Genomic DNA, 24,914 nt, shown 5'->3' on the forward strand with positions numbered 1-24,914 from the left:
TATCTTATTGCCAGAAAATGCACGCAATATTACAGCTTCATTTAACTAAATGAATGATCGAGCAAACAAAAATCTCCTTACTGAAAACTAATTGTTTTTCATTGCATGGTGCCTTAACCAGGCCGCAGTGGCGCAACCAGAGGGAGGCATGGGGCATTGCTCACAACCTTGGACGGAAATTAAGTCTAGCGGAGGGGCCAGGGTGGGGGTAAAACATTAAAGCACAAGAAAAACCAGGCTAGCAGAATTTAAGAGTAGCAGGGCTAAAGGATACTCAAGATGAAATTAATTTTCATATCGTTCTTGCATTTTCCTTCCAGACGGCCAAGGGCAGCTGCAGAGTGGGAACGGAGGGGCAATTGCAACCCCTTGATTTCAAATTTTATGAAAGTAGAAATATATTATAATATACTATACAGACTCATCAAGTTCAATGCCGTAGCAAGGGGGTAGCGGAAGTCAGCCCTGGGCGCCGAACGATCTAAGTGAGAAAAGTTTAAAAACAGAGAATGCTATGGCGGCCCGTGATATTATTTGCTATTAATGTTGGTTTGTTATGAGTTGGATGAATTGATTATGTAATGTATTTAAATAATATATATGCTTTAATGAAACTTTGAATATGTACACAATTTTGTGTTAGCATATGTATTTCTTATCTTACGTCGTTCCATGTGAAGAGAAAATATTGCAGATGGAAATTTACATGCCATATGTATGTACGTTCGGAATGCATTTATCATGCACTTTCTTTCTTTCAAAAATAGTTTGTGTGCTTGTTTTCCATTATTAGCTAATGTGAAATTGACGCGTTGAAAAAAAATATTTATAACCCTCTGTTTCAACATAAATGCGTGAGAACCGACTTCTACCCCCCTTTTTGCATGATTTATGAGGATAATAATGCCTTTCATGGTACTTTATTACTATTATTGTTGTTGTTGGCACGTTTATCCAGGTACTTGCTCCCCCAAACGAGGGTAACGGCAATGCCCCTGGCCTCTGGCTGGCTATGGCCGTAGTGTTCGCAGTGTGTTGTTCGACTCGCGACCTCAGCGTCGAACGTGACATGTTTCAGTCCTGCCTTATATCCCTATATATATATATATATATATATATATATATATATATATATATATATATATATATATATATATATATATATATATATATATATATATATAGGTTGTTTACGACATATACTTATGGATCCTGTGCCACGGAAAACCTATTTCAATGTGTGTGTGTTAACGGGGGATTAGCAACATTCGTAAATCTCATTTCATTGGCGATGTGGCTTACTAAGCTTCGAGTTCCCTTTTTTAAATAGTGAAAATCTATTGCAGTTGGCAACACTGCAGGCAGGTGTGCGCCCGGTGCAGTTTCTGCTCGAAGCAACTACGTCATGCAGAGGGAGGGGCGTGCAGTTGATTGAATGAACGCACTGAGACCTACTAGGTATCTTACGACTGCGGGTACCCGGCGGGTTTTCAATACCTGCCAAGAACGATCTGGGCAGATGGTCAGGCAAGGTGCTCAAGCGAGGGTGTTGCGCAGGTTGCATGGCATTTCAGGAGCGATGTCTCGCAAACGGGTCTGCTCCAGGTCTTGTGCAGGCCTCTGAGCACAATGTACCTCCACGGGGAATGGAACCCGGGACTGATTACAAGGCGACAGAGTTACCACACGCACGCACCCATACGCAAGAAGAAGCTGCAGTGGTGTAGTCGGTATGGAGTCTGTCACGGGAGACCCGGGTTCGATTCCAGGGTGTGATCCAAGGTGGGAATATTTCGCCTTTGTGCCTGCATAAATCAGCCGTGAGATTCACCCAGCCTGAATAAAGGGGTTCTTTGAGGGCAAAGGCGGCCGGAGTGTGGTGCTCACCACATCCAAAAATGGCCGAGATAGAAAATGCGTGGAACCCTACCTCCACATCTCCCTAATGTGTGTCATAGCACGGTGCAATGTGCGTGGAGAACGTTACCTTACTTTACCTGCACACACACACACACACACGTAGACAGAGCAAAGGCAAAGATAATTTACCGTTGGATATATTCATCTGCAGGGAGAGGGGAGTTATAAAATTTGGGCCCATCTGGTATCCTCTGTTTTGAACCCTGCCGATATTATTATTATATTGTTAACAGTTTTGTTATCATGGTATTTCACATCCACTAATTGCATACTCTGTATTAACACCTAGGTAACACTTGTAAACTTTAAAATGACAACGTCTCAAACTGTGGTTCAAATTTCGGGGTTTCGATCGGCGGACCTGTTACAGTTGAAGCTGAAGGAGGCTACAGAAACAGACGGATTTCCTTTAGACACACTTTCAGAACAGAAAAATGAATTTACTAGTAGATACTTTGTTTAGAATTTCCGAAATATACTTTTCTATTTTCACTTCACGTTTATAAGTGTCATTTACACTATGCATTTCACCACGCAACACTAATACCGCACACGTATCAATGGAAATGAAACCGACACCACATTACGGTAGCCACACTGGCTGGGAAATCTTCGAGCTTCCTTTGCAGGCCACACAGACTTACATTCCAGTTAAAATACAGTACTGAAGTTATGTAATCGCTCGAAATTCCTCTTCTCCACGTTCTCTCCTGAAATAAGTAAGTAAAAGGATTTATCATGTTGTTTTATTTTTTTATTATCACAATATTAAGGAATTTTAATAATCGATTGTAGTTGTCAATTCTGCCACTTCAGCGTCTCATTTTTGGCCCCCCTCCCCCCCACTGGACCTGCGGCATCTAAGCTATAGCCCAGTGGTTCCCAAAGTATGCGCCGTTGCTGGTTTACAGTGGCGCCGCGAAGTGTTTCAATATTTTCACTGAAATTACCCTTTACTAGACCTCGTATTCTAGGTTTTTACCTATTTTTTCCTTTGCAGGTATGTAAGAAATAATAAGTTATGTCAGCGTTTCGTTAAAAAAAAACGCAACGACTGATGAAGTTTTATAGCGCTTAAAAAACACTATTTTGCTCGTTAGAACCTATTTTAGGTTTATGCGCCTAAATCAAGCCTTTTTTTAGGTTTTTATATATTTTTAAAGGTTTTACAGGATTTGTATGTCACACAGAGCCTTTGCTTTGTTTAGGCACGAAAAAGTTCAATGACGAAGTGTTTGGAACATACTCTCTGTCGATTTCCCTTCCTCCAAGTCCATGGTGATCTTTCAAAGCTCCAAACAAAGCAAAATGTCTGGTGCCACTGTTACCTGTACAATCCAAAGTGGTCTCATCTGTGTGGTCTTGCTCACTTTTGCGTCACTTCGGTGCTTTGTGGAATTCACGTCTTGGAAACTAACATTTCAGCATTGAAGTTTGCACCACTGACTATGTTTTTGTTGAAAGATTATTTTCAGCATACAAGATGATCGTCAGAGACATAATTGCGGAGTTTGACTGTGGATAACACGAAAAAAGATTGTTGCCTAGCTATACGGCGAAGAGTGGATTTTAATAGCAAATTTCCTATGTTAAGTTCTGCCATCGCCGTAGGGTTAGGCAACACACATAACGTTATGCAAGATAGTCCGTATTTCAGGATATAGGTGTCCCATTTTCATTGTTCTTTTAGTGTCCCATTTTCAAGTTCTTTTGAATCTACTTCAAGATTTTTCGATCCTAGGTGAAGATTTTTAAGACCTATTTTAGGATTTTTAGGACCTATATTAGTTTTTTCGAACCTATTTTAGGATTTTAGGACCTATTTTAGAATTTTTAGGACCTATTTTAGGATTTTTAGAACCTATTTTAGGATTTTTGAGCCTATTTTAGGATATTTAGAACCTATTTTAGATTTTTTCGAACCTATTTTAGTATTTCTAGGACCTATTTTAGGATTTTTAGGACCTATTTTAGGATTTTTGAGCCTATTTTAGGATTTTTAGGACCTATTTTAGGATTTTTGAGCTTATTTTAGGTTTTTGGAACCTATTTTAGGATTTTTAGGACCTATTTTAGGATTTTTCGAACCTATTTTAGGATTTTTAGGACCTATTTTAGGATTTTTAGAACCTATTTTAGGATTTTTGAACCTATTTTAGGTTTTTCCGAACCTATTTTAGGATTTTTAGGACCTATTTTAGGATTTTTGAGCCTATTTTAGGATTTTAGGACCTATTTTAGGATTTTTGAGCTTATTTTAGGTTTTTCGAAACTATTTTAGGATTTTTGAGCCTATTTTAGGATTTTAGGACCTATTTTAGTTTTTTCGAACCTATTTCAGGATTTTTAGGACCTATTTTAGGATATTTAGATCCTATTTTAGATTTTTTCGAACCTATTTTAGGATATTTAGGACCTATTTTAGGATTTTTAGAACCTATTTGAGGGTTTTACGAACCTATTTAAGGATTTTTAGAGCCTATTTTAGGACCTAAAAATCCGAGGTCTACTTATTGCACACATGTGCTTACTTAGTACTTTTTACATATAAAATGTTTCTGACTTCGAAATATGTTTTTATTTCTTAACATACGGAAGCACCCTAACCACACTAACTGAGCATTTCAAGAGTTAGATAGGCCTCCATTGTAACTTGGGCGCCGCGGAAAAAATCTTGAAACACTAAGGGGGGGGGGTCCGTGAAACGAAAACGTTTGGGAAGCCTATACCCTGTCCCAACTATCTCTGGAGCAAGGACGCGCATAGCGGCAGAAGTGGTGGAAACGAGTGGGCAGAGCGAAGCAGTACACGCTGCTGCGAACTGCAATTGCTTCCCCCTCCACGCAATCCCATTCCCCTCACGTGTTCATTGGTGGACCCTGTTTCGCGTCACTAATTATTTTCGTTCGCTTGCTCCAGAGATATTGAGAGTGTAGTGGCAAATTCTCCGCTGTTCATCGCCACAACGTCATGCCTCTGAACGCAGCTGAATTGAACACAGATCACCGTAAGAGAATTTGGAGAGGAGGCAAGATCGGCATAAACAATACTTTATATATGTAAATAAATATACATAAAATGTGTTGTTTTCCTCTCGCTAGATTCTTCTTTCTCTCTCATTTTTTCTCTTTCGCAAGTTGTTGTTTTGTTTTACTTTACCTATATTTTTTCTTTAAATCTCTCTCTCCCTCTCCTTTTTATCTGTCCTTTTTATCTATCTTAATCTCTATCTCACTCCCATTTTATCGTCTCTCTCTCTCTCTCTATCTATCTTTCACCCTCTTTTATTTCCTCCATCCCTCTTTATTTATCTGTCTTTTCTATCTCATTTAATCTCACATTCCCTTTTCCATCTTCTCTCTCGTCTCTCTCTCTCTCTTTCTTTCTACTTCTTTGTCTCATATGTTTTTCTTCCTTTTTCTCTGTTTCTCTTTTCTTATCTTTCTCTTCTTCTCTTTCATCTCTCTCTCTCCTCTCGCTCTCTTTCTTCTCTCTTCTTTCTTCTCTCTCTCTCTCTTTCCTGTATTCTCTTAAAAAGTCTCATAAACATGAAGTCAGGCGCGGTTGTCACACTTTGGAAGATACCTTTTTGATTTTAACCCCCTCCCCACCTAGAAAATATTCTGGAGCCACAGTGCCCATGTAAATATCGAAACGTGAAACTATCCTCTAGACCAATGGTTCTCAAAGTGTGGTACGCGTACCCCCAGGGATATATGAACGACTTGAAGGGGGTACGCGACCAGCTCAAAAGAGAAATGTCGAGAATAACCACACGGCAACATTTTTGCTGCAGGTGTGTAGAGCAGATTTCATTGTTTCAGACTTAATAAATTTAACGCTCGACAGGAAAATAAGGTTGACTTTGTCACTCACACTCTTTCTTATCATTGTTTCATATTTTCTGAAACAAAATACTGGTTCGAAATAATAGATAACACCATTACGCCTTGTTTCCATGATATGAAAAACTCAATATGCTGACCAAGGCAGAAATTTGTTTTATTATAAAACATAAACTAAACGTAACGTTTTAACCTTCTAGCAAGGTCTTCTTCAGACTCTGCACCAAGTACAAATGTAACAAGGTACAAAACAGGACGATATATTATATACACAAACATTACTACCCTCCAGACTATTAGAAAGTTGTTCTGGAACTTTCTAGCAGGTGGCTTTCCCTTGTCAACTGAACTTTCACCTAAAAGGCTAAACATATTTACTTCCATCTAGAATGTGGTTGCACTCTTTATCTCACACTCTTTTGCCTTCATTCTTCTTCCATCTTCTCTCCTCCTTCTCTCTTGTCCTTTCCACTCTTTCTAACACCTTCTTCCATTCTTTGTTTATCTTCAGTCCTCCATTCCATTTCATTGTGTCTTCTTCACCATTCTTCTCTATTTCCTTGGCCTCCTTCCATTTTCTCACTAGCATTCTCTTCTCCCTTCCTATCTGCTTAGCCTCATCCCACTCTATGTCATGTCCTGTTTCTCTCGTGTGTTTAAATATCGCATTTCTCTCTCTCTTAAGTCGTACATCATCCCTATGTTGTTTCAACCTGTCTTTCAGCCTCTTTTTCGTTTCTCCTATGTACACACTCTGACATTCTTTACATTTCACTTCGTAGATAAAACCCTTCCTCTTCTCTGTTTTCCTTTTTCTTGTTTGCATTCTTCGCTATTCTTAAGATGCTTCTCCCTCCCTTACTCCTGGAGGGGTGTAATGTTTGTGTATATATATCGTCCTGTTTTGTACCTTGTTACATTTGTACTTGGTGCAGAGTCTGAAGAAGATCTTGCTAGAAGGTTGAAACGTTACGTTTAGTTTATATTTTATAATAAAATACATTTCTGCCTTGGTCATCATATTGAGTTTTTATACCTAGGTATAATAGACTAAATTTGGAGCTGAATCTCCGCTTGAAAGTTTTATGTGTACAACCAGACATCAAGAAACTGTGTCAGGCTCTGCGGGCACATCCTTCTTACCAGAAACTCTGAAGATTTAGAATAAAAAACTCCAAAATCGTGCTTGACAGTTTGTTTACAAACTTATTTTTGTTCGTACTTCTTTTGCAATAACTCTGGAAAAATATATGATAATTAAAGTTTGTTACATACTTCTTAGCATATATGTGTTTCACATATTTATTCTTGTAACTAATCACAAAGATTTTAATATACGTAGGATTCGAATGTCTATTTGTTTACCATCTTTCCGCATACAGCCCGAATGCCATTTTGCTCTGTTGCAGATACACGCCTAAAACATATACAAAACACGCCCCAGCAATCAGGCAGCCAAAAACTCCCCCAAAACCCACTATTCGGAGAAAACCTATAGTGGGACTACATTAGACATTTATTTACGACTAAAGGGTACAATGAGAAAAAAGTTTGAGAACAACTGCTCTAGATCAAGGATCTTTTGGACATGTTTTCAGTTGCTAACGTAAATTTTGGTGGAATGTTAAACATACCAAATTGCAATTCGAAGAGACCTTAATGTAGGGTGACCAGACGTCCTTTTTTATCCGGACATGTCCTCCTTTTTAGGTGTCTGTCCGGCGTCCGGGCGTATTTTTTAGAAATCGATAAATGTCCTTCTTTTTTGGAAAGAGTACAGCATCGACCATAGCACATGTGCTACATAGAGAATACTCCCATATCACTTGGGTTAACTAACTAACTAACTCTCTAGCCTTCTTAAACCCGAAGGTTCATGGCTGCAGCAACACAGGCCTTCCATCTTTCCCTATCTTGAGCAAGATCTATGTACTCTTTTCCATCCCTACCGATTTCCTTTAGGTCCATCTCAACGTTGTCCTCCATCTTCGTCTTGGCCTTCCTACAGGTCTCTTACCATCAGGTTTCCCAACAAGAATCCTGTAAACTCCTCTTTCCTCTCCCATTCGTGCCACATGGCCTGCCCACCTAAGTCTTCTTGATTTAATTATTCTAATAATATCTGGACATGAATACAAATTATGTAGTTCTAAATTATGTAACCTTCTCCACTCATCTGTCTCCTCATCCCTTTTAGGTCCAAATATTTTCCTAAGGATCTTATTTTCAAATACTCTCAATTTATGTTCCTCTTTCAATGTAAGGGACCAAGTTTCACATCCATATAATACTACAGGCAAAATTACAGTTTTGTATATTTTAACTTTTAGTTTCTTAGATATTAAACGAGAAGACAAAAGTTTATGAAGAGAGAAGTAACATGCATTTCCTGAATTAAGCCTACTTTTTATTTCCTCTTTAATACAATTTTCATTTGTTAATATTACTCCTAGTATTTGAATTTGGAAACTGGTTCAAACGAGTTGTTATCACTAATTTGATTTTGATTATTACCTAACACTTGGTTTCGGCCTGTAAGCATATATTTAGTTTTCTCTTTGTTAACTTCCAAACCTATCTCTTTAGCAGTTTTGAAAAATATTTTAGCATTATTCTTAATTGTATTCACATCATCCCCCAGTAAGTCTACATCATCTGCATATGCTAACAACCGAGTCACACCATTTAATTTAATCCTTCTTTAGTTTCTTTTACCTTCCTAACAGCAAATTCTAAGACAAAATTAAAGAGCAATGGAGATAATGCATCTCCTTGTTTTAACCCATCATGAATTGTAAATTTGTCAGACATTTTAATACCCACACGAATTTTACTTTCTGTTTCACTGGTGCATATTTTTATGATACTAACAAGCTTCTTAGGTATTCCTAACTCTACTAATATATTATATAATTTATCTCTTTTGACCGAATCATATGCTTTTTTGAAATCAATGAATAGCTGATGGACATTTTGATTATATCCCCTCTTCTTTTCAAGTGTCTGTCTGATGTGAAAATTTGATCTGTAGTTGATCAAATCTATTTGACAGTTTAATTTGGTAGTCTTTCTTAATTCTTTCATCAGTAAACTTACACAAGTTAAGTATTCGAGAAATGCTCACCTAGCATCTGCGAACTGAACACGATCACTTTCCCGGCTGAGTCATTAGTAGGGTGCGGATTTATAGGCACTAAAAACCTCTCAAATAGGCACAAAAATGATGAAAATAGGCACTTAAAAGGATACTATATACTAAAAAAAGCACGAAAATAGACACTAAAATTTTTAAAAAAATTAAAAGGGTAATGAATGTGAACTTATTTCAATTTTATTTTTAAACTATACAGTTATACTGCATTAGCACTTCAGTTTATACATAAAAGTGCGCTAACAATTAACAAACTATTAATACTCTTTTGATCGAAATTCACGTTTGTGGGGAATCGTCGTTAAATTAATTCTCACATAAAGAGTTTGTGCTAACGACTGTGCGGATTTGAACAAATGATGCAAAAAAATTGCATCATTGTGACAAATAAATGTACACAGTGTTCCAATTGATTCCCTCAAATCTGGCGAATACCAGATAACATCTACAAAGCCTTCTTCAATGTAGCGAAAGCCAAAGGCACGTAATAAACACCTGAAGTATGCAAAAATTGCAGAATAGCAATTTTTTGGCACGATTAAGCGAAATAGACTCTAACACTCGAAATAGGCATTTATAGGCACTATAAAAATTCGTTTTCGGACTAGAAACACCATGAAACGAACTTTAAACATTAAAGCCTATGTTTTACTACAAATAAATAAAATAGGCAAAATTCCACACCCTGGTCATTAGTATTATTCTAACTCGTTACTTCGTCCTTTGAGACTGCAGAAACGCACGTAGTCTGTAAAAGTAAAGTGCTCCCCTGTGCTTTGCATCACGCCATGAAGGCGTATAGGGTGTGTGGAGTTAGGGCCCCACACTTCCTTGATCGCGGCCGAAGGTGGTGATGATGTGATCAGCACCAAGCCCCTGGCCGCCTTTACCCCCCAGAGTTTCCTCCAGGTATCCACTGAGCGTCGGAGTCGCTTGAACAGGTAGAAAAAATCCCGGATCTCCCCCGCCGGGGATCGAATCTCTCTCGCATGGTAGTCCGATACCTTAACCACTGACTCTGTTCAGTTCCTTTGCGGTTGATTGATTTGGTTTATTTTACTTCGCTTTTCTGCCACTTTTGGCTAATCGCGAAGATGGGTATGAGCTATGATATGACGATTTTGATGAAGGGACACTCACACAGAACACCCATACCAGGCCCAGGATTAGAAACCGGGACCCCTGGCGTTATGGCGCGGTGCGCTAACCACTCCGCCACAAAGATCCATTTCGAGTTATACATAGACGATACAGAAACATGCAGTGAGAATTTTGATTATTAAGTAATATTTACTCTCATGAAATAACGAAGCGAAAGTGTAAATTCAACAATTATCTTGCAAGAAAATATATGGCTTTTAAAAGGATGGAAGAAACGAATATGAACGTGGCTGTTACTTTCCCCTGCAGTTGAAAGAGTGCTAGAAATGTTCCTGGCATTAAAATCATAATTCTCTACCCAATCCTTTTTATGACTCTGTCCTCTTTTTTGAATGCATGTATCTGGTCACCCTAGGTTAATGTGCTTCTATCGACATATGCAATGGGTAAAAATCTCAAGTATCTAGGTAAAGTTTAAAAATTTTATAAAGATCCTGCGAGTTTAACGCGACACAAGTTGCTTCGATTATCTCGTCATTCCGTCAATTTAAAATAATTCATTTCACTGCATCTTAAAACATTTACGGACCAAATGTTTGTCATAAAAATTCAATCCATTTTTGGTTAAGTTGCCATGAATTCTTATCACTGTATAAGTGGACACTAGCTCCATCTCTTGAAGTGTTTGGCGATCTCAAAGGTTCAATCAGAACCTTTCTGAACCTACTCGAATCTCCGGAATTAGCAAAGGAGTAGAAACAATGGTTCTCCATTATCGCACAACGCTAGGACAACCTTGGGTTCTGACGTCACCAGGGAATTAATTTATTATTAGGCTAAATGCCTAAGTTGTTAGGTTAGGCTAAAAAGTAAACGCCACGAAAACTGTTCAGTCAAGGTTACGCCATCCACGTACAGTGTTGCCAATAAGCAACAATTTCAACTTTCAATAAATATTCCGAAAAAAATGTTAGAAAATAGTACTTAACGTAAAGGACATTATGAGGTATTTTTTACACTAAAATACTTCATTGGCAATTTAGAAAAAATAAAAACATGTTTCCGTGAAATTTACGAGGAAATTATTATTTTTTACTTCAAACTAAAAAATAATGGAAGCAGTGACAGAAGAGGGTTGGAAAAAATAGCGAAGCATTCTTAAGGTTCATAGATGCCTACAGTATATATTTCATACACAAAATGTATAAGCATGTGAAGTAAAAAAGTAAAATGTTCAAAGATTCGCAAAAATTTTTGCGTTATGTAATGTGAAATATTATCGCTGGATAACTGGCGTTCTATTTGATCACGTAAAAACTTTCAGCTAGAAAGTGTGTAATGAAACATTGAAATTAATTTTAAGAACAAATACAGCGTCTTTAGAATGACATGTCAAGTGTATTTTATGTTTTATTTGAACGGATTTTGCCGCGCATCGATCTTGCTCTCTTCTGAGCGCTGCCTGTGACGTGTGCCCTGCTACATTTACTTATTGGGGGAACAAAATATTTCCCGTAAGTCTCCATATATTTGTACTTCGTCCACAGTAAGAATCATCACTATCTCCCTCTATAAGTGTGGCGGCATCAGGGGTGCTGGGGGGAATGCAGAATCAAATTAAGGGGTTGCGATCTTGAAAATTAAAACATGAAACAAACATGTACGGATGTTAACACCAATCAACTTTTAGAAGGTTTCCATAAAAATATGCCATTAAAAGTGAATTCTATCATAGCAATTGTCTTAATTTTTGTGTGTTTGTGTAATTTAGCACCGATTTTCTGTCATCTTTGATTAATCGTGACGATGAGGATGAAGGATTGGATACTTACAAAGAACTCAAGGCAGGGACTCTAACCAGTGAACTTCAGTGGCGAGAGAAAAATTCGGCCACTTATTGAACTGTGCCACCGATGCGGTGTTTCATTCTTGCAAGATTTTAAAATAGCCAACAACCACATGTTTTCTAATTTGAAACGAACAAGGCTTGTTCAAGGAAGGCCAATGGCATACTATATTACGTTTCACTTCAAGAAAGTGGTTGTAATATGTAAACCGAAAAAGACAAACGGGCAGACTGAATAAACAAAAGGGGAAATAATTCTTAACAACAATGCAGGCGAAATAGAGACAGCAGCCTCTGATCTTTGTAGAGACCGCCATTACTGCATCAAAGCAAATGTTAAAATCGTCCATTTGAGCGCTTTTGAGTTCCTGTTTGTAACTCTTTGTTTGTGACTGGAAGACAACGTCCACACCCCGAGTCTGTGCAGATATTAAAGTACTGCTGATACGTTCTACAGACTTTTCAGAAACCCCACAAGCTTCCGCCGTCAGTTTTTGTATTTGCGCTAAGTTGATGTTCTTCTTTGCTTCTTCGTTATAGGCAAGATTTCTGAAAAAGTTGTAAACGTTTCCAATAATTACCTTACTTAATGTCCGTTCGGCAGGCACGTGCAGTACCATCACATCCACCTGCTATTGCACCGCACGTAGGACGCTGCTCCTTAATGTCATTCATAATGAATGCAAAATAAAATAATCCGTACACAATACACCACGCAATCGGCGTACAGAGCGCGAAGTGTCGACCGAGCACCTCAGAAGAAGTGTGGCAACCAGTGATGTGCCGTAGATTATAAGTTTACGTCTACATGCGTTGTCTACACGTAATCTACGCGTAGATTACATTGGGTTGTAGTTTACATAGACTACGTAGACAATCTAAAGTGCATTAAAATTAATTTTCAAGGCTTTCATGAAAGGAAAGTGACATTTTCAACTGTATTGGTTCCTAACGAAATGAAAAGAGTCCTATTTACAACAAAATTTATCTTCTCTTCTGTTATCAACTATGGAAGAAGATAAATAGTATGCAGAAAACAACAACAGATGGCAGTCGTGAGGCAAGAGTGATCTTTTTTCCCATAAAACACTAGAATATTTCCTATATTAGGTTTCTTCCTAGGTGAGAAATTGTTCGAATTTGGAAGAAAGAGTATGAAAAGTTCTTCTCACACATCAGCAACTGATAAGTAATAATTTTCTTTTAATTCCAAGGCGCCCTTTGCTAAGTTATCACCTTTCGACATGTTGTTTACATAGATTACGTAATGTACGTCATGCGCGCCGACTACGTGGGTGCTCCGGGGCTCAAGCACCCACATAAATAATCTTGTGGGTGCGCCGCACTCACAAGATTTTTAGTTTGATAAAAACAAAATAAAATAAATATTTCTCACTTGCCATTATCAAAAAATAATAAGCAATTAAAACATTGAGATGGGACAGACTTTGATAAAGACAAGCTAACATTTCACAGGGACATGTTTCTAGATGTGTGAAGAACGAACAAAGAAAAATTGGCCAACTTGTCAGACATTACAAATATTTTAAGTAGAGAAAACAGTGGTCCCATGCGTGAAATGCTCACAGAATTTGTGAAGTTTGTACGGCTGATTTTAACTATACCTGTTACTTCTTGTACCTCTGAGCGGTCATTTTCAGCACTTAGACGATTGAAAACGTTTTTGCTGTCAACAATGACCCAAAAAAGATTGAATGATTTGGCAATTTTGCATGTTCATAAAGAAATGACTAAAGATATTGACATTACCAAAATTGCAAACAAATTCATAAGTGCAAATGACGTAAGAAGGAATGTGTTTTATATTAACATGTCATGATTATTATTGTTATTATTTGTTACATAACCTTAGTCATTTTGTAGTTTCTGTTCACAACAAAATCCTTGCATAGTTCTCTCTGCAATACAATTAAAATTATATGCATTTATGAAGATTTTTCATTTTAATTTGTATGAATGTGGTATTTTCTTTTAGTAACGTGTTGATAATATCATTCATTGCTTCTTGCAATCATTGTGCATGTAAGTTGTTTAAAGTATACAATACTTGATAATTACAGATCTAACCGCCATTGATGTGCACCCACAGAAATTTTGGAAAGTCGGCGCCCTTGATGTACGTGTATAAAGTAGTCTACGTGTAGAATGGTAGAATGTAGACTATCGTTGTTTACGCGTAGACGCACATCACTGGTGACCCCTGATGAGAGCCAGGGGTGTGAAGGAGGCAAGGGACGCTTCGACCTTGACAGGACAGTTTTCGAGGCGTTTACTTTAGCATAAATAACACATTTACAGTGTATTTGTGCTAAGAGAACCAAACATAACAGACCTAACCTAACAACGTATCCATTCCTCATCTGACGTCAGAACGCAAGGTTGTCCTAGGCTTGTGCGATAAAGGAGACCCAAGAAGCGCAGCGCAAGTAGGACTCAAGAGGGTTTGACCAATGAACGCATGAGAGGGAAAGTGGGTGCATTGAGGGGCAAACGCGGCTACAACTACTAGCACTGCTTTGCTACGCCCACTCGCTTTTCCCCCTTCCCTGCCGTTATGCGCTGTCTTGCTTTTCAGATTCCGGAAACAGGGTGTACTAATGTTCTCAATTTCTATACCATTTTCTATAGTTTTATTTTTGGCAATGTTGTCGCCATGTCCTATCTATATTCAATGATGGCTAATCCAGACGTAAAGTAGTTCCAGAGGTAATTTACAGATGGCACTTCTTTTTGCAGCGGATGAATTATTCCTGAAGAGGCAGTTGCTTGTACTGAAGTTACTCCGTCACCTCCATGAACCTTTGGAGGACCAAGAACTCGTCAGCATCAAGAATTCCTACAGCCCTGAGAACAACTTAGGCTCCTACAAGGTAATGAATCTTCAAACTCCTTTTCTTATATGTGAAAAGTTATAAAATAATAAGTGAGAAAATCTGTGAAAAAACAACATTGCATTTATGTACTCTTTTCTCAGTTTTATCATTGTCTGACTTGTCTGCGAAGAAGGAATATAAATTATAGGAGTTTTATGGCATGTTTTTGTGATTGCTTGATAACGCTTTTTTTCTTCTGATCTTGCATGCAGCCTTTTGAAAATCTGGTTGAATAGTGTCTCTCTATTTCCCTCTCTATCTCTCTACCTCTCTATTTCCTTCTTTCTTCTTTGCTTTTCCTTCTTAGTTTTTCTTCTTTCTACCTTTCTACTTTCTACCTTGGTTCTTTCTATTTTTGCTTTTCTCTTCTATCTTGCTTTTTTCTTTCTATCTTACTTTCTATTTTAATATCTTACTTTTATCTTCTTTCTATCTTACTTTCCTTCTATCTATCTTGCATTATTCCTTTTCTATCTTACTTCCCTTATTTCTATATTACTTTCTTCTTTCTGTCTTACTTTTCTACTTTTTCTATCTTACTTTCCTTCTTTCTATATTGCTTTTACCTTCTCTCTATCTTACTTTTCTCCTTTTCTATCTTCCTTTCCTCCCTTCTTTTTATATTGCTTTGCTTCTATCTTACTTTTCTTTCTTCTATCTTGCATTTCCCTTCTTTCTACCTTGATTTTCTCCTTTTTCTATCTTACTTTTCTTCTTTCTATCTTGTTTTTCTCTCCCTTCTATCTTGGTTTTCTCCTTTTCTATCATACTTTCCTTCTTTCTATCTTCCTATCACTTCTATCCTACTTTTCTCTTCTCTCTAACTTACTTTTCTATCTTGGTTCTCTCTCTTTCTATGTTGATTTTCCTTGTTTCTTTCTCCTTTATCGATCTTCGTCTCTCATTTCTTCCTTTCTACCTTATGTTTCTTTGTTCTACATGTCATCATCTGTTTCTCTTTCTCTCTGTGTTCTTCACTATCGCCAAGTCTTTCTTCCTTCTTATCTTAATTTCTTCCACTGTTCCTGACTCTTTATATACAAATCCCTCTCATTATTTCGATCTCGCAGTTTCTCAATATGTTTCTGTCTATCTATCCCACTGAGTGTACCGTAAACTATTCTGCAATGTACTTACGTGTGCTATTTTGGTGGGCGCCGCTGAATTGAATGCATGACGTGAAGTAATGGCACTCCAGATACAACTCGTCAGTTCTTGATAATATACTCAAAAAACGCGCTTCACACAAAGATATTGAGAAACTTATCATCTCTCAACTGCAAGTGGACCCAATCTGAAGGAAATATTTTGACGTGGGCTGTGCTGCCAATAATTTATTTTTCTCTCTTACTCTGTCAATCCCTTCCTTTGTCCCCTTCTTTCTTTCTTTTCTCCTCTTCTTATGTTTCTCTCCTTTTCCTTCCTTCCTGCCTGTAATCCTTTATCTTTTCTCCCTATTCTTTATCTTTCCTTATTTCCTTGTTTCTCTGTTTATCTCTCTATTTTATTTTAGTTTCTCTTCAACTGCTTCATTCTTTCTTCCTTTGTTTATCTCTTTGTTTCTCCCTCTGTCTTTCTCTTTCCTTCCTCTTTTCCTTTCGTTCTTTGTCTTTCTTTATTCCTATCTCTCTTTATCTCTTTGTTTATCCCTCTGTCCCTCCATTTTCTTCCTCTTTCCCTTTCATTCCATGTCTTCTTTCTTCCTTCCTCTGTTCATCTCTTTGTTTCTCCCTCTGTCCCTCTCTTTCCTTCCTCTTCTCCTTTCGTTCTCTCTCTTTCTTTCTTTCATCCTCTGTTTATCTTTTTGTTTCTCCCTCTGTCCAGCCGTTTCCTTCCTCTTTCCCTTTCGTTTTTGTCTTTATTTCTTACTTCCTCTTTCCCTTTCTTTCATTCTTTGTCTTTACTTCCTTGTTTCTCTGTTTATATCTATGTTTCTCCCTCTGTCCCTTTCTTCTCTCTTTCCCTTTCATTATTTTCCCCCTGTCTTTCTTACCCTTTATCCTTTCTCTTCCGTTGTTTCGTTCTTTTCGACTTGTTTCTCAGTTTCTCTCTCTAATTCTTTTTTTCTCTCATTCTTTCCGTTCTTTCTTCCCCTATCTCTGTATCTCTATCACTCACTAATAGTAATGCCTTATCAACGGGATCCGCGTTTATTCCTGGTGGAGCATTGGGCAGTATATTGGTTTGGATCCCATTTCGAATTTTAGGGCAGTAAACTGTTAGTTCTCGCGTATCTGCGGGACACAATGGCCACCGCATTTGGCAGTGGCGTATCCTGAATTTTCATAAAGGGCATGCTGTACACAATTTTTTAAAAACATTATACGTATTCAATAGAAACCAATAGTACGTTTAAATTGCTAAATCCATCCTTAGTCCACACACTTGTTCTATCAACACCAAACAATAGACAAGGCCAACAGAACAACCTCTCTGTAACATCACAACCTAACCAGCTAGTTTTCTTGTATTTCGCAGTTTGAAAATGTCTTACATACTCCTGTTTCTTATCGTTATGATTACTACACAGGCGGGTTAAAGAAGGGCAAGGTGTATCATTTTTAACTATTTCTTGTTTTTCCGAGAAAGAGCGAAAGTTGAATGGTTTTCTAAGTAAGTCCTGTATCACACCCTCTATTTTATTTTCCCTCATTTTTAATAATATTTCGGGGAAAATACTGCACTAAGCCACGTGGAACTTTGAAAGAGGCCCAGAAATAAAAATAAACCAAACTTTAAACTAAATGTGCATTGCACTGTACCTCCAAGGAGAAAAAACAATCGCTGGCACTGCTCTTTGTTCAACGAAACAACAAGCACACTCTTCTCTGTAGCTGTCACCTCACCGCATGCAGCCAACGCGATATTCACCCATTGTGAAGGGGAAGAAGCGGAGAGGGGAGGGAAGAAGCACTCGAGCAGCGCTTGCCCACGTTAAAATCTTCCTTCGCTGATGCGGTCCATCCGACAGCTTGCTCTGCGACGACATTAATGAGCATCTCTACATTCTAATTTCTTCATACAGGAGCCTCCCCGATGGCGTCGTCGCCTTGTAGTCAAGGGGTCCCGGGTTCGATACCCGGTGGAGGCACATGGCACAGTGGTTCGGATCCCACTTTAAACCGTAGGTCCAGTCCCGATTAGCCTTACTGTGCATAAAGTGGACTTAAAACACCAACTCAAACCAACTCAACTCTTCATACAGGATTTGATTTGATTTGATTTAGTTTTATTTTACTTCGCGTTTTGTGCCTCTTGGCTAATTTGCGAAGATGGGGATGAGTGATGAAATGATGAAATTGATGAATGGACATTCACAAACAACCAAGCCCGACCGGGATTCGAACCCGGGACCCTTGGCGTCGCAGCGCGATGTGCTAACCACTTGGCCACAGGGTCAGGCTTTCATACAGGAGAAGTATTTATTTGACACGAGAGCGCTCAACTAAGCTTATATTACATTCCTTGGATCTGAAGTGAAAGAAAGTAATAATTCTTTCCCCACAATTGACGCATAGGTTTATGACGTCGGGCCTCAGCGAAAACCGAAATAAACATAATTTTTCTGAGCCAACAGATATGGCTTATACTTTTCGTCTATCAGACATTCTTTCTACATCACGTTCCTTATATTTTTTCTCTTTTTTCTGAGGTAGAGGATGTTTCAGGAAGGGGAAAGGCTGTAAAGCCCATCTTCACCCTCCCGCTGGCAGCGTCTCTGATCCTCTGTAGCAACATTAATCCCTCAACTCACTCCTTTGAAAGCCTGATGGTAACTAATTTCTAGCATTTCTGCTCTAATGGTAAGAACATGAATAATGGAATACCCTCGCGCTTGACAAAGAGATGAATTTCTCTCGCGTGAGGCATTCGTTTACTTCTCTGGAGAGAGAGAGAGAGACATCACAAATATCCAGCAATATCCGTGTCACTCCGATACCGAGACGAGACTCCTCGTGTCTGACTTGTGATCTCTCGTCGAGTTTTCAAATATCTATCTTGAATGTATCCTCAGAGCGAGGAAGTTTGGAAACCAAAACATGCTTCGATTCCCAGCATGCACCAGCTTGTCTAGATTGACATTCTTTGGCTAATCGCGAAGATGAGGATACGTGATGGATGATGTGCTCTAATGGTAAGAACATGAATAATACTCGCAAAGAACATCCATGTCCCACACTGGCGTACACAGAGGAGGGCTGATGGGGCTACAGCGCCTCCCGAAATTTTGAGAAAATCAAAATATTCGAGTGAAAACAGTAAAGAACTCGTGCAAAACCAAAGTGGAAATTGGAAACACTCATTAAAATTACCTACAATTACATTTTTCTTTGAACAACTTGTAAAACGACGGTTGAAAAATGGTACTTACGATTTGTTTTTGTGTATTCTCCAACTCCTTCATAACAAAGCTGTATAATATTCATTCACCTTTACAATTCCAGCCCCCCCCCCCCCCCCCCCAGAAACAAAAATCCTGCGTACGTCAGTGCATGCCGAGACCGGGATTTCAACCCGGGACTTGCTTGTCTAGAAAGACACATGTGGGAAGGTCAAGGTGAAGATAAAATTGGCAAGAATGTTGGAGAGTGGATACGTGATTAGTCCCAAATTTTTCACAGACCTTGTGTCCATTAAAATGGACGAAATCAATATATGAAACTAGTATTTTCACGACAGGCTACAATACAGCATTTTGCATTTTTGTTTTTTGTTGATATAGCTTTGTGAATTATTGGTTTGTAAACTGATAATAACTTGAATAATAGCACTAATCACACTAAAAATGAAAAACTTGGAAAGACAAGCAATCTTTGCAGGAAATAGAAGCAAGAATATTATTGAGACTTTCACATGGAACTCATATACTTTGAAATCTCAAGTCATGTTGAGTCAAAGAAAACTTCTACAACTTGATAACTAAAGGCATATAACTAAAGACTTGCACAAACAGACGTAACTAAACTATCACCGGTTCTGTTAAAATAACTGCACACATTTTTACAAAGTGGTTAGCAGTCAAATGATGGCTATACAATCATGTATTCTTATGTTCCCGATCACGTTAAACCAGAGGTATTTGACCCTAATAAGCTCATTGTATAATGGACAAATTACTCGACTACAGCCCTGGAGTTCATGTTCCTGCAACAATGAGCCCTTCGGGTTTAGGAACCCCCGAGAGTAGTTGGTTATGACTAGAGCCCGAATTTGTATGTAATAAACATAATAGAATGTGTTACATATTTTATTCCCTTCTAGATACATACCTTGTATAGGAAAATGCCAACTGACATTGACACGGTCGTGCCAGGTTCAACCGTAGGATATTAACAGCCATAAGAATATATTTATATCAATACAAATTGAGAATGAGCAACATGAGACTGTATATTGGTATACGCGTGATACCTCCCAGGGCACGGGAAAACATTAAGATTTGCAGTAAATAGACACAAAAACACAGAACTTACGTTTTAACATATGAATTCAGAATCTATTTATCTTGATTATGGAATTTAAAAAGAACCAAAGTTGTACATCATAATGAAACTAAAAAAAATCACAGTAACAGCACGATTTTTCTCTCATGCACTTCCATTAATCTCGTAACTTTCCTTAACTTCCAGCCACAAGATTCATATCTATCAGGCGGGATGGTGTACTTCAACAGTCTGTTCATACGTCCGGGAAGGACATGTCAACGTGATTTTGCATAAGTTTCATGTAACATATTTTTTACATATTTGCGAGGATATGACATGTTTTACATATTTGCTAATTTACTTTACATAAAACATCATATTTCGGTATTTTTTTCCTATCTTCATCCTTTTTTCTTTGCCGATCTCTGAAACATGAAGAAAATTTGTAGCTTACGTGATGTCATGTATTTTCTAATCAATTAAATGCTTAGTGCTTACGGTCGGTCACTTAAAATTGACCGCCAAGTCGAAAGACAGGTTGAAGACAGGAAAAAATACGGGAATTGTTATTTATCGAAAGATGCAGGAGTTTCTCTACCCCTACCCCTACCCCCACTTTCTGGTTATATATTTTCGTTTCGCTTTTATGTTTAGGCAAAGCACCTACAAACATGGCATCGGTGGACAAGAAAGCTACTTTCCTGTACAGTGGGATTCATGAGTATTACCGTGCAAATTGTCCATGACTATTTTCATTAATTTTTCTCTTACACCCTATGTGTTCTTAAGCGATGAATTTTTATGTATGCTGGTGCAGAAGTAGTCAACAGCTTGTTTTGAGTTTTATTTTAATTCTTGAAGCTCTTATTGGGTCAGATAAGGTGCACGAACATGGTGATGGACAATTTGCAGGGTAATACTCATGGATCCCACTGTACGTAGTGAGTTATACAATAACTACTTTTGTACAAAAAGTACAAAAGTACAAAAGTAGCTGTATTTTTTTATTCGATTGTTCATTCTGTAGATGCTTCTTTTTACAATTTGTTTCGAAAGTTAGGAAGAGCTCTCTTACATATTTACATATCATACAATAATTTGCGATGTGAAAAGTAATTAATAGTTGACAAAATTGGTTGCTGTGCTTTTTTGAATTTTATAAATTTGATACAAATTTTATTTGAACGACTTATATAAAATAAATTTCTGCCTAGGTCAGCATATTGGATTTTTGGTTATCATGGAAACAAGTCTTAATGGTGTTCCATATTTAGCTACGTATCCCTTGGATAATACATATTTAGGTACATATTTTATCAATTGATACATATTTTGTATCCGGGGTCCAATTATGACAAAGTTATTATCGATATTTCACGACCCACAAACTAAACAGATACACACTGCTCTATATTCTGTGACATTTATAAATGTTCTCTCCCGTGTGTGTTACGTCAGATATTTCTGAACCCAAAGGTCAATATTGATTTTTATCCCATTGGAGGGCAACGGGGGAAAACTGTTGGTTCGGACATTGCATTTAAATTCTGCTCCCTAGAGGGCAGGGTGTTGCTTTATATTGAACAGACGCTTAATCTCTCGTTAGTTTAATATTACAAATAAAAGAGAATAAAGCTAAGTGAATAATAACACGTTGTATAGTACTAGTTTACAAAAACTGTGTAAATGAAAGAAAACAGGGCTGATATTTTGTTTACAATACTCTCTTGTAGAAATACATTCTTCTAGTTGCTATTTATAGAAGGAAATGTGCTTGAAAAACGTGAGTGAAATGTCCAATATTTGCTTTCTTCTGATTGTAACAAGTTGTGAGCTAACCAGTGCGAAATTTCGGTAGACATTCAATGCTGTGTGTAGAAATTTCAATCCCAATCAAGAGAAGGGGAGTGTGGGTGATGCAAACAGCTGCTTGCCCTCTAATTCTGCCCCTATCTTGCCAAAATGCACGGGTCATCTTCTCTAGCCATGACGTCACGAGCGAATAATGAAATAGATTATCGTGGGCTGAAACAACCATGGCAGATATTTTACATATACGTATGTGTCTACGATTATTCTCGGACGTAGAACTCTCGAGGGTGAGAGACTCGAAAGATTAAGAGCGAGCGAAAGTGGTCTCTAGTCAGTAATAAAGTCCAGCTTATTTTGGTTTCAAAACGAGTGTGAATTTAATTAATTAACTCTCTTTTCATTGGTCAAATAGGATGCCCACCTAGTCCACAAAGTGGTCCAGAAGCTGGAGAGAGGCCAGATGCTGAACAGGGATAACATCTTCGTCCTGTTCAACCCTGCTCATCGTCGTCAGATGATAGACGTCTTCGAGATCCTGTTCTTCGCAAAGGACTACGACACCTTCTTCAAGACGGCCGTCTGGCTGAGGGACAGGATGAACCCTCGACAGTTCCTCTACTCCTTCAGCGTCGCCTTGCTCCACAGGAAGGACTGCAGGGGCCTCACCCTCCCCCCTGCCTACGAGATCACGCCGCACATGTTCCTCACAACGGATGTCGTTAGGCAAGCGTACCAGGCCAAAATGACACGGGTGAGTTACTAAGTTAATATCATAGTAACTTCTGAAGTATCTTAAAATTAGTAAAAATAATGCCCTGAAATTTAAGAAAAAAGAGCTATGACGTTACTTTTTATTCAAATTTGAACTTGAATTATAAAATAGTTACTTGAGTTTTGAACTTGAATTACAAATTGCTACTTGAGTTTTTAACTTGAATTACAAAATAGTTACTTGAGTTTCGAACTTGAATTACAAAATAGTTACTTGAGTTTTGAACTTGAATTACAAAAGAGTTACTTGAGTTTTGAACTTGAGTTACAAAACAAGCACTTGAGTTTTGAACGTGAATTACAAAAGAGTTACTTGAGTTTTGAACTTCAATTACAAAATAAGCACTTGAGTGTCCACAACCGTGTGGTTGGTGTCTTTAGCCATAGTTTGCGTGTAACGTAATACGAGTCAAGGGTTACGTTTTGGTATTTGTGTTAATGGCATGTTACTTTCTCAGTAATTGGGCTAGCAATATGTTATCAAATTTTCATGAGTAATTGTAACAGTATTTCGTCACTTTGTGTTACTTTAATAAATTCAGAAGTGGACAGTTTATTTGCCACGGTGAAACATGCTTTGCTGTGTTGTAGAAAGAGAGAGAGAGAGAGAGAGAGAAATGAAGGGTAAGAAGCGAAACAGAGAACAACTATCCCTCTCTTTCATGCTTGGAAAAGTATAGGTGTCTGTCTCCGTTTCGTCGAGAGGACCCATACAATTGTTTAAGAATCGAGACGAATGCTAGATATCGATCGTTCGAGACCTGTCGATACGAGACCAAAAATATACCTGTGGATGAGACAAGGCCGAGAACAAAGAGATCTATATAAAGGCAAAACAAGACCGAAAACGAGGCAGACAATTGCGAAATGGAGACAACTGAAAAAGCGCATATAGCTGTAGACTTGGGACAGATCCAGGGTTCCACAAACCTGAAGGACCAAGAAATCTTAGGAAATTTGAAGAAAAAAAACAAAGTTATCATGGAAATCTCAGCAAAAATCACGTAAATGATGAATGAGTCCCAATGAAGTACATCTGAAGGACTGGAATATGCACTGCCAGTTGATAATAAAAATTACAACTAATGGACACGAATAAAAACTTCAGTAACTTGCTTTACACAAGCTGCTTTGAAGAGACAGGCTTTAGATTATATGTTTTTTTTTTGCATTACAAGTTAATTACTATCCTATCCGTTTGTAAACTAAGGTGTTCAACTCCCACAAAAACATGTAACGTTAGTCCTTCATTACACACAGAGATGTCACTTTTTCTTTAAATAGTTTGCTATAAGAATCAGAAAGTGAACTGATACGAAAATTCTGCCAATACCGATGAAAATTTACTAATTCCGATAACTGAAAACGTACTGATTTAATATAAAATTACAAATTTTTCTTGCAAAACAACCTCTTCAATTAACAAATATAACAAAGTGATTTCAATGAGTTTTGCCTTTGATAGAGAATTGCATATTTAGACATTTACTTAAAAAAATATGACGATTTTTTTATTTTAAAAAAATAGTGCACTACATTTAGGATATTTATAAATATATCATATATCAGATAAAAACAGCGATACCTGTAAAGTACCAATTAATATATCAGGCCGTTGAAAATTATATTAGAAATACAGAGCATTCGAAAAGATCTCGCATTCAAAGTTTAAGAATTTTATGCTTATAGTTTATTAAACTAGTCAACGTAATGAATACATATATTTGTTGACTACAATATTAAAATAAATAAAATATAATTTGTAAACTATACGCGAGTAATACTGCAATCTCTGAGGTCAATAACGCACTGTCAAGACGGTAAACCACTTTTCGCTCGTTGAAATAAATGAAAAGAGAATATTGAAACTAAATTTGAGACAATCACTGCGCTTTAACCTGGTGCCGGATCATCTGAAAATAGACTTCTCCATTTCTCCACACATCGTTCAGATGACAAACTCAAAATATGCTTCCAACAAAGCGATTCCCGTAAAAGGCATTGTCGACAAACAGTGATTGTGTCTTTTTTTGTATAAAAATATATTTATTTTTAGTTTTGGACTTTTAACCACTGTGTTAGTTTTAAAATTACCAACGTTTCCGAGGATTATTCTGCCTCCGTCTTCAGGGTAGTGTGTGATCTACT

General features: G+C 37.6%; 1 protein-coding gene across 1 annotated transcript in view; it reads left to right on the plus strand.

Annotated features, from left to right (window-relative positions):
- The first annotated feature begins 14,627 nt into the window (after nt 1–14,627).
- Nucleotides 14,628–24,914, plus strand: part of LOC146000048 (hemocyanin-like) — a 46,810-nt gene continuing 36,523 nt past the window's right edge. The window contains exons 1-2 of the mRNA XM_083137373.1: nt 14,628–14,754; nt 22,408–22,746. Coding sequence (XP_082993499.1) covers nt 22,456–22,746 — 291 coding nt within the window. The 5' untranslated portion in view covers nt 14,628–14,754; nt 22,408–22,455. The remainder of the gene's footprint in view (nt 14,755–22,407; nt 22,747–24,914) is intronic.

This window comes from Lepisma saccharinum, chromosome 16, assembly GCF_977018435.1.
Source record: "Lepisma saccharinum chromosome 16, izLepSacc3.1, whole genome shotgun sequence".
NCBI lineage: Eukaryota > Metazoa > Arthropoda > Insecta > Zygentoma > Lepismatidae > Lepisma > Lepisma saccharinum.